Here is an 11,275-nt window from a genome sequence, read left to right on the forward strand (position 1 = left end):
AGGGAGTCCTCTTGCTGGGCGTCTTCGCCCCAGCAGGGACCCTGGCATAGCAGCGAGCCATCATATGGCCGCGCTTGCCGCATTTATAATAGACAACGTCTGCATTGCCCAACTCCATGGGAGTGGCACTGACCTCTCGGCCGACGGCTTATACCAAGCTATCGCCGAAGCACTGTTGTAGGATTGCTCCTCAACCAAGGCAATTTGGATTGTCTCTTCCATCATCGACGGCACTTTTTTGAAAAGGGCCTGTCGCGATGGGCCATGCCGTAGTCCGTTCATAAACGTGGGCACCTTAATGTGCTCCGGAATCGGACCTACGGTAATGGACGCCGACAGCGAGCGCATCTCTTGCACATACTCTTGCAGAGATCGCTTCGCCTGTCGCGCTCCAAAGAAGTGCGTCTGAAGCAGCACTTTGTTGTTCGGCGGCTGGTACGTGGCGCGAATCTTCTCCTCGAGGATCGCTCATGAAGGAAACGCCTTTTTGTCCACCATAAGCGCCGAGTAAGCCCACCATGAGGCCTTGCCGCGCAGACGCGACATGGCGTACGACACCATCCGGCTGTCGTCCTCGATGAGCTGGGCGACACCGCATTGCTCCACGGCTAAAAGCCAGTGGACAATCGAGTGCGCTGCAGTTCCATCGGACTTGGGCGGGTCCATCCGAATGGACCTCGGCTGATGCGGCCGGGCAGAGAGCATCTCAACAGTCCCGTTGAGGGTCTCGCTCCGAGCCTGCTCATGTATCAGCTCATCCTAAGCCTGAGTGACGGACCTTCGCCGCAGCATGGCCCTGTGCCTCGGACGCCGTCCTCCGCTGTCCGAGCACCGAATGCCTCAAACTGCTCTAACTGAGCAACATGTTGCTCAGGAGGACTACCCAGGAGGCTGACCAGGGGTTGTTCACCAAGTCCCTGCGCCATAAGCCCTGCCACATCCCGATGATGATCGGAGAGCTGGGGGAAATGAGCCCAATCAATATTGAGGCTCATCCTCACGTACACACGCAGAGATGCGGGTTGTGGGAAGGATTTCAAGTGCTACCAAGTGTAGGCGGGCACGTCGTGATGCGGCCACGCTCTACTTAGACACACACCCTAGCACAGCGACGAAGCGGTTAAACCAGCTTCTCTTGCGTGCAGTGAGGTAGTTGCGGTGGGCGCGTTAGCGACCTCACCCAACGCACTAAGTACTCTGGTTAAGTGTCGTCACGGGAGCGGTAATCCGGCTCCTCGTGCGCACTTACGAAGTGGGAAGTAGTTTTCAGAATGATTTATATTTAATCGAATTAAATATAAATACCTATTTTTACCAATCAAAATGTCATCTCTATAGATAACGCATAACATGTATTGCGAGCGTATCTTTCTAGATACCTCGCGGAACGGATGACGCTAGGCGTCATCCCTCCTAATGTGAATGCACCCATGTGCATCACATACACAAGGGTTGGTCACAAATGTGATACACACCCGAGTGCTGGGTCTTATTACTTAATATTAGTAATTGACCATCCCCTTAAGTATACCAAGTGTATTTAACGGGGACTTTGTAACATTAGGGCAACTTTAGCCCGTTACAGCTCGACTGATGTGCAGAAGCACGTCGAGGACGTATGAGTTATAAGAGCGAATAAATGTTGCGGGTGGATCAGTGGGCGCAAAGAGATATCGTTTTCGATACCACTCTTAAAAAAGCGATTCACATAATAACCCATTAATTCAATAAGACTAAGTGACTCTCTTAGTCTGAAAGTCTTCCTCTGACTTTAGGAGCGAGGTAGCTCTGCTACAGAAGCAGTACAAGTCGTAGTGCCCCGTTACAAAGAGACTCTTTGATTCTAAAAGTCGACCTCTGACTTTAGGAGCGATGTAACTCCGCTTCACAACAATTGCGCTCTGTTAATAGGTGCACGCTTATTACTCTGAAAATGCTCTCAGGACCGGGTGTGATTTGCCACCTACAGACGTGAACCATCAAAATTTCTTTTAATATAGGCAGATTGTCTCCTTGCACCCGCACAATGCTGCTGAAAAGCCGCACGGTATTGTCATACAATCAAATTAAAAGTTTAAGACTGCTGCCAGTTTGAACCGTCTTAATGTCATGGTGCTTATGTTCATCTAGGCAAAAATCCTCATGATCCTAAAATGTTTCCTAATTTCATTAATTAGGGCATTAAATATCTCACTTCAGTCGAAGTGAACCACACAGTAAGATATGGCTTGGTTTAAGCGATCCTTCCTTGTGTTGAAGGCACCCTATAAAGTAAGGATCCATCGAACCCCAGCGCCCGCACCAGTCACTCGCACTGTAACCACCGTGGCCAAGGCCGTGTGAGGAAGCAGGCGAGCTACAGTGTTTTCTTCTCATTCCGACCAAAAAATCTAAAGGAAGTCCGTCTTCCTAGTTCCTGAACCCACCCACCACGCCTTCGAAATGGTGGCGCGTCCGCAAAGCGACAGCAAAGGTCACTACTCTCCTGAGGTATGTGACGTGTGCGAGAGTGCCATCGCTGGACTCCGCTACGAAGACTGTCATCTAGACCTGTGTGTCGCATGTTCACGTGCGCGTCACGTCAGCAGTCTGCATCTGACCAGAGGCCGCTTCCGCTTCTACCGCCAAACTGACCTTAACAGAGGTATAAAAGAGTCGCCGTCCACAAATTCACTGCCGAATTTGCCCACGGCCGAGGAATTGCGGTACTCGCCGCAAACAACAATCGGTGTGCCGCGCGATTTTGATGACGCATTGGCGCACTCACTGCGCGCGCTTTCGTTTGCCACGGACGAAGAGAGCTGCGTCGATTCTGCAACGCCATCTGCTTCGATGGTGAAAACGACGACATCACTAGCGCTTGCTGAAAAGCAATCACACAGCTTCTCGAACTCCTTGATGCTAGGCGATACTGATCACTGGCGGACACCGACAAAAACTGGTGAGCTCATAGATCTATTCGACGCCATGAAAACGAATTTTGCCTCGCGTCATGTGGTCCTGCGCTGTGTTGCTGGCGCATTCGACGCGTCAGATGTATGTCGCGTCGTCGACCGCCTCAGCGTACGTTGGCTTTCGAGTGTATTTCGCAATTTCGACCGCAGTTAACTCATTTTGTTACCTTGCTTAGAACTTTGGCAGTGTTGCGAGCATGTGTTGTGAGCTTTCTACGAAAGGTTTGCTCTTCTGCACCTTTTATGATCTAATGAATGCAGTCGCGGCAGTTGAACGTTGGCCCACCAACTCCGAAATCCTTTGCTTTTGTCTACCTTATGAATTACCAGACGACATCAATTCGGCGACATTACTCTTGCGATTTGCTCGTAGTCGGTCTTCTGCTTCAATGGTGCCGAGCTCCACCACATTTGTGCGTCTTTTGGTCGAGTGGCGAGTGTCTTGCAGCCTGATATGCAAGTTGCTAAGTTCATAGTGGAGTACAGCGACTCGCGTGTACTGCCAGCCGCACTCAATGGCTTGCCAGGCGCATTTTATGCGACTATGCCGCCGACTGTGGCGCGCACCACTCCGCCGACCTTAGATTTCTCCAAGCTTCAACTATTTCTCGATTGTCTTAATAAGGTAGCAATCACGCATTCCCGAGTAGCCCGACCACGACCCAACAGTTTTTCATCAAGCACCACGTCGCTTCTAACGTCGCCGACGTCGTCTGTCGCGTCATCGCTTAACGCCTCTTACTTAGACGGCGCTGAGAATATTAGTCCAATGGCGTCAGCTGCTTCTGTAAAGTATCCTGGAGAGCTCACATCACCAGTATTAACGCCTCAAGATGAACAGCACATTAGGGCTACACCAGTGCCTCGAGCGAGAAGCAACTCTTCGTCAGCATATCTTGGTGGAATGTTATCGTCCAGTAACTTTGGTAACCCGGCGTATCCCCACAGATTTTCTTTTCCGTCGTCGAGTGCGTTGTCGGGTCGAGCCGTTAGGCATACGTCGTTCTGGACTACTCCTTTACTCCAATCTTTAGGTAACCATGTATCTTCCAGAGCAGAGCAATGCCAGCATTCATACTACGCCAATAACGAGCAACAATCCACCGCTGTGTCTATGAGAGGCTGCTACAGCAACAACGACCGTGTTACTCGAATGAGTCCTGCAAATTGTGGACACGTTTGTTGCTCTTCAACACGCTCTACGGCAGGGCGTCACGATCAGGGGACCGGTGAATTTAGCTTGTCAATCGAAAAAGTTGCATCTGGCGAAGATAGGCGCACAACCTTAATGATACGCAACATTCCCAACAAATACACGCAGCACATGCTACTCGCAGAGATCAATCGCAATCATCTCGGCAATTACGATTTTTTCTACTTGCCCATCGACTTCAAGAATAAGTGCAATATGGGTTATGCATTTATAAACTTTATCGAAGCATTGCACATTGAAAGATTTCACAAAGAGTTTGATGGCCAGAAGTGGACCAATTTTAACAGTGAGAAAGTATGTGCCATTTCTTATGCGCGTCTGCAAGGAAAACAGGCGATGGTCGCACGATTTCAGAACTCGAGTTTGCTGGATAAGCACGAATCGTATCGCCCGCTGGTTTTTAGTAGTTTTGGGTCGAACCGCGGCAAACCAGAACCGTTTCCAGTCTCTAACCAGATAGCTCAAAGAAAGCCATTACATCCTTCAGGAATGTCGAGGGTTGACGATAATGGTGGAAGCTACGGAAATCATCAAACATACTCGCAAGCGTTCCTCCAACAGCCTCAGCAGCATTCATATTCTCAGCAATTTCTCGAATTACGTCAGCACCCTTTGACTCCTTCTCTAGCATCTAATGTGCACTTCGGCATGCAAGTACTACCGTCACATTACATTCCCATGTACCAGCAAAATGAAGCACAGCTTGCGTCGCCGTTAGTGTGTGATGCAGGTATGCCGTCGGACGACACACGCTGAACCAGTAGCAAGTGATTTTGAGAAATTGTCCTGTGCGTTCTCCTTTCGTGCAATTCCTTTGTATGATTTTGTTGAATATCGCTTTTCTTATGGTTTTGGCTTAATCTTTTTCAATACAATGTATCAGAACGACTTCAAATACATACTGTACTAAAGTCTTCTAAACATAAAAAAAACAAGGCGTGCAAGGTCATCAAGATGTATTAAATCACGTTGTCACGAAGCGAAGAGAAACCGCAAATCTTCTTCAGTTAAGCGACAAATGGCGCTAGCACTTCCTCCAACTGTTCCTTCAAAAATCAGTCTCTTTTTCTCCTGTAGCTTTAAAATGCGTTCCTCAACAGTGCCAGCAATGATGAAACGGGTAGCCTGGATTGGTTTAAATTGGCCTAATCGATGAGTCCGATCGATGGCTTGGTTTTCAGCTGCAGGGTTCCACCACGGGTCCATAAGGAAAATGCTAGTGACAAAGATAGCGTTTAGTAAGTATATACTACAATCCAGCCCATTTTAAAACACTCACTGTGACGCAACAGTTAAATTCAGTGCAACACCACCTGCCTTGAGACTTATCAAGAAAGCCGTAACATTTGAGTCATCACGAAACTCTTTAATGGTTCGGTCTCTCACACTCATGCTCATGTTGCCGGATAACTTGACGCATTTGACTCCACCGAGCTGCAGTCGATGCTGAATAATATCGAGCATGTTAACAAACTGCGAAAAGATGATTGCCTTGCCGGAAGGATCATGCGCCCGCATGAGCTCCAGCTCTTGCATTAATGCCTCGACCTTGGTACTAGACTGAAAAGCGTGAACATCGGATATTCGGTGGAGAATGCTGTTTCGATGAAAGCTGGCCAAGTTTAAAGTCTTTGGCGACCTGCTTGTCAACGCACTAGCCTCGTCTTTTATAGATTTTCTGACTTCTTCTACAGATGAAGAAAGGTCTACCGTTAAAGGTTTGGAGCACTTTGGACAAGTCGCTTCTGCACCGATTGGAAGGGACTCGATATACTCCTTCACACATTCACGACAAAACTCGTGTCCACAATTCGCTAAAGCCTTATCTTCCACGTACTCATGACAAATCTCGCACATTCGCTCATCTTCTGCACTGACGGTTTTGTTCGACCGAAAAGGCTGCTCCTCGACCAAAGGGGCAGCAGAATTTGGAATCTGAAGGGCTGGATTAGACTTTGAATAAATGACGAGGTACGGATGGTCTACGGCCTGGCGAAGGCGTATTAGGAGGTCGAAAATGTGCGCATAATTGTTCAGCAGTGTCCCTGAAGATACGTATGTGTTAAATTGTGCCTGGCTTTGTGTGTAGATAGCTTCATAAAAGTCATTCTCGCGCTCGTCCAGCCGATCCTTCCGAATTCGTACGAGTTTAGGAGGAAGAGAAATATCGTCTGCACGTCCTTCTTTAGTACGGCGTAGTAAAATCTAAAAAGAGAGTACGTTCAGACGACTAATGCCTTTCGTTATTGAAAGCCTAACGTACATGCTGTAGAACGTCGTTGTGCAATCTTTGCATTGCGAGCTTTCCTTCGCCAACATAGCCATAAGCTTGTATCGGGATAACGACTTTTTTATTAAAATACGAGTAGTGCTGGATTGCACTGTGGGTACACTGCACACATTTTCGGTCCGGAAAACTATTTCAAACAGTAACGATAGCGTAAGCTCACAGCACGCATCCGCGTACTCACTATAGCGCACGTACTTGTAATCCAGCATTTGGCAGTCGCACTTATTGCAGTGATAATAGGCGAATTTGTTCACACGTAGAAAACGAATAAGCGAAAAAAGTTCGCCAATTCGGTTCTGCAAGGGAGTGCCTATGCACATATTTATCATGATTTTAACGATGATGAGTTCAATGGCCCGCAGATACCGGTCATGAAACATACCTGATAAGCACCACTTGTACGTTGACTTCAACTCAAAAACACCACGCGCCGTGTTACAATTTCGATCCTTAATATAATGAGCCTCGTCCAAGACGATACGCGTCCACTGAATCTGATGAAGAGGCGACTTTCCTTTGGTCTTCTGAGACGTTGGTTCCTTGAGATCGTCCTTCATTTTCGCTAACGACTTAGCTCTCCCCTTTTGTATTCGTGATGGCTCCGACAATACGTTTTCAACGTCGTCTTCACTGGACTCACCGGCAGCTCGTTTTCGCGGTTTCTTGCTCTGCTGTTTACCCTGCAAAGCCGTCTTTTTGGCATTTGGACCGCAGAAATACTTGTTGTGTGATACCAACTTATCTGGCAAATACTTTTTCCCACAAAACTTACAAGCAACCTTCGACCAGCCCAGCGTCTTACGAAATTCACTCTCAATAATGCTGTAGGTTGTCAGCACAACGTCGTGCGATGCAATTTTCTTAATCAAATCGAACCGTTTGACACCGTGATGAATATAAATCGATAGATGGCCAGGTTCTACGAATCGCTCGATCTCACTCTTCCATTGCATGACGGCAACGAGAGGGCAGACAACAAGTGTGCCGCCCACAGTCTGCATCTTTTGGCTAGTAGCAGACTTATTGCCGATTAGTTTGCTTTTCTGCTTATTTTCAAGCAGGAGCGAAATGGCCTGTACAGTCTTCCCCATTCCCATTTCGTCAGCAAGAATTCCACCTTTATAGTCACTTGCCTCCTGTTTTACCATCCAAGCAAGAGCTTCTCGCTGGTAAGGAAGAAGAATAGCAGTTAAGCGCTTTGACGGTTGCTTTTCTGGCATGTGGCATTTTTTATTAAAATGATCGTCTGCGAGCGGAAGGCGCTCGTCAATAATTTCCTCCACGTCAACTCTCGCCATGTATTCACATACTCGCTCCTGATCAGCAGCTCGAAGGTTTAAAAAACCCATAATTGGTTCATTCTCGCTTGCCGTGCGTTTCTTATCTATGTTTACAACTTCTGAAGGTTCTTCAACTTGGACAGCAGCTAATCCAGCTTTCAATCCAATAGCGGTGCACTCCAAATGCTATACAGTTCCAAATCTTCGATTAATATATTTAATGGACGCTTCTACTACAGGTAGCAGATGAACGCACCTTGTAATATGTAGTGTCACCGAAAATAGAGTGTCGAATATTGACACCCACACGTAATTCTTGGATACCAAACTTGTGCTCGCAACTTTTGCACTGTAAAATGCAGAAAAATTAGACCAGACAATAATCTAGCACCGCATTAAGAAGGACATACCTTCGCTCGAGCATTGGGTGCATATTCGATATAGTAGCGGGGACCATGATACAAGTCCTCGTTGTTCGATTCGTCGCTCTCGGCAACTATTTCTATGTCCAGCGAGTCTGCGTCGCTTATCACTGGAATTAGTGTATTCTCGGCAACAGACTTTCCAGGTTCTTCTCTCACCCTCTTTCGTTGCTTTGCAGGAGATTTTTTCACGATGTTTGGGATGCTTCTCGTAACATGTGTACCTTGATTACCCCTAAATTCGTCTGACTCGAGGAGTTCTTCGTTCTCTGACAAACTGTCGACAACAAAATCACTATCAGTGTCGTCTTTTTTATCTTCGTCGTCACTCAGTTCAGCTGCCCACGTCCGAGACACAACGCCGCGAGCCTTGCGAATATTCGATCGAGGCATCAAAATATGCGCTTTTTCCTTCTTTTCCACTAAAGCACAATGCTTGTTTTTCTGAGACCTAGCAAGCGACTTGGCAATTGGCATTTCCTTCTCTAAATCACTGTCTTCGTTATTTGACGTAGATCGCGACAGTCGGCGCGTTTTAGGCATTGACAATTTTCCTTTCTCTCGCCTTTTTCGCTTGCCGTTTGACGCAGGCCTCTTCTTTGTCATCCCAAGCGCCCCCTCGCAGTCCGTACATTGCCAAGTGTCTGCCATCTGCGGCCGGCGGCGAAGCGGAGGTGCGAGGCATCCCAAGTGGAAAAGCTTCGTGCAGGCCGCACAGCTCACTGTCACACGATGCGAATGATTCAAGCATACCGCACAGACACTTACGTCCGTGTCAAGGCTTTTAGATGCCGCAGTTGGTTGACGTGAGCGCAGCCTCGCCATCGGCCTCAGCGATTAAAGTTTCACTTCAAATTGACAACTGGTAGGTCTCAACCACTAATGTAAATGCCAATAAACATAAAAAGACTATTTGGCGCGGTTTTCGATCGACTTTGGCGAGATGGCGCCATGATTATGTGATCTTGTAAACATAATATTGTGGACCACGTCGATCCTTCGGTGCACAGTTGAAAGTCGATATTTATCGTTAACACAACCTAAACCTACTCGGCTTTGGCCAAGATATTCTACTCTCCTTTGAAATTTGATTTTTCTTTCAGTTTTTATTCTGAATTTTAATTCTAGCCCTTATGGCTTATCTGTGCTCAACTACACCGTAAATTGCGTATGGAATTGCCCGTTAAAGTCGCACAAGTGATTGAACGTCTTCGTTTACAATCGAGCTCGTGCTTCACAGCGACGCTATTGCTCAAAGTTGCATCGTTGTCGATTTTTACAGAACACCACGGACTTAATAGTGTCAATTCACCAACTCGTGTTTCTTTTCAAAGCCGATGCATTGTTCGAACTGGAGCGACCTCTTCATCCGACACTTCTCGGACAAGGTTTTTACATTCACAATCGAATCCCAATCTGAGCTATCCGAATCGCTCGTTCTTCTTTTTCGACGCACCAGAATACGTTGTATCGCCTGGTTTTTCTTCATCGTCATCTTGTTATCCGATTCTTTCATCCACATGCACGCGAAAGGCATCAGTTTTTTTTTTCCAAGCTTCTCATATTTACAACGATGTAAATTTTAAACCTCTAGAAACTCCCATCCAGCTGGGTCGGGGACACCGTGATCGTCCGTATCTAGGTAGAATCGATTGACAGTTTTAATCGTCGACATGGTGCCCTTCCAATTCAAATTAGCAGTGCCCGTCGTGAAGCAAATATCAACACTCTTGGATTCGTTCGAGCTTCACGATATGGTAAACGATGATGCAAGAGGACCATTTCTTAAATGGCCTGCCTGTAACGGGGCACTACCGACTTGTACTGCTTCAGTACAAGTCCACTTCGCACTGCCTCAGTGCGAGTGGTGCCTCACGTCACTTCACGTACACTAGTGCGTGCAGAGGAAGTCTTCTCTTTAAAACACTTGCTTTAGAGAGGGTACACTTAAGGTCTTCTTGTCTATCTACTCAATACTAACTTAATTATAAACTGATACAAAACTTGTACTAAAAGTCTTATCTGTCTTTCTCTTTGTGCGCGTCCAGCGCTGACGGACCGCGGATAAAGTAGATATAACGGTCTTTATCAGCCAATGGATAAGCTTTTAGAATATTACCATGTAAAGTAATATTATATTTTCTAATTTATATCTGCCTTTTAGATAATATATTAATTAACAACCTTTAAGTGTTAATTTCATGTAACGATACAACCCGTTCCATCACCCCTCCCTTACACGACAATCACTCTGACTGTCATTGGATAGAGTGGTCACTATAAAACCACTTTATTAAAAACGATGTTGATTCGTCAGAACCATCATTTTTAATTCTATCGGATGGTTAACAAGTCCATGCGGTATGCGAATAGTGCGGCGCCTTCGACTGCGGTTCATGCAGCTGCGGGCGACGCATTATTGTCTCTTGCGGCAGACGTTCCGTCTGCTGTAGTGTCATCTTCTCCCGCAACTCTAAATGTTGCAGGTGCACGTGGTGATGCACCCCGTGAATGCGACCCCTCTTTGGAGGTCGACTACGAGTGCGAGTCGGACGAAATGGCCGACTCGGGGAGAACAGAACAGTCGCCTGATCATCGTCAGGCGGCTGACAATGAGCCTACGAATGAGGGGGCTCATTCGAGTAGACGTGCTGGTAGCATTCGCTACAGCATGTTCGGTTCCGACGATGAGGATGATTCCTCATCGCCGGTACCGTCTCCCTTGCCGTCACCCGCACATATTTCTGTGCGTGGTGATGACGATGGCGTAAGCCATCGTAACAAACAGTTCTTGTGATACCCCTGCTTCAGTGGGTACCACTCAGGGGATTGTAGACACTAAAATGTCTCGTCTTGCCCCTAAGAAAAAGCCGTGGCTTTTGCCCGAACAGCTTATTGATAGCTTGCCTGGAGAGACTACTCCTCACAATAAATATCCCTTATTTATTGCGACAAAGCTACATGGCCTTAATTCCAGAGAGAGATGAACTCTTATCTCTGCATAATTGCGAGAGTACTTGTGCAAGTACGCCGCTAAACCAAGGAACTTTCTAAGTCCCTTGACATCGACTGGAACTGGTCAGTCAGTGATTGCCTTGATCTTTTCGGATCAGGGC

At 47.0% G+C, this 11,275-nt stretch overlaps 2 protein-coding genes across 2 annotated transcripts; one reads left to right on the forward strand and one right to left on the reverse strand.

Annotated features, from left to right (window-relative positions):
* Positions 1–2,268: 2,268 nt before the first annotated feature.
* On the reverse strand, positions 2,269–8,984 carry CCR75_007988 (uncharacterized protein; the record flags this gene model as incomplete). Its single annotated transcript, XM_067966043.1, has 8 exons — positions 2,269–3,063; positions 3,131–5,383; positions 5,447–6,372; positions 6,431–6,584; positions 6,653–6,767; positions 6,840–7,923; positions 7,994–8,086; positions 8,148–8,984. 7 exons carry the CDS (start codon positions 8,982–8,984, stop codon positions 5,140–5,142), a joined length of 3,453 nt encoding a protein of 1,150 aa, XP_067817220.1. The 3' UTR covers positions 2,269–3,063; positions 3,131–5,139.
* CCR75_007989 (uncharacterized protein) lies at positions 2,443–4,923 on the forward strand (the record flags this gene model as incomplete). Its single annotated transcript, XM_067966044.1, is given in 3 exon segments — positions 2,443–3,063; positions 3,131–3,391; positions 3,403–4,923. The coding sequence occupies 3 exon segments, from the start codon at positions 2,443–2,445 to the stop codon at positions 4,921–4,923; spliced, it is 2,403 nt and encodes an 800-aa protein (XP_067817219.1).
* Positions 8,985–11,275: the final 2,291 nt, after the last annotated feature.

Source organism: Bremia lactucae, linkage group LG3, assembly GCF_004359215.1.
Source record: "Bremia lactucae strain SF5 linkage group LG3, whole genome shotgun sequence".
In the NCBI taxonomy this organism is placed as follows: Eukaryota; Oomycota; class Peronosporomycetes; order Peronosporales; family Peronosporaceae; genus Bremia; species Bremia lactucae.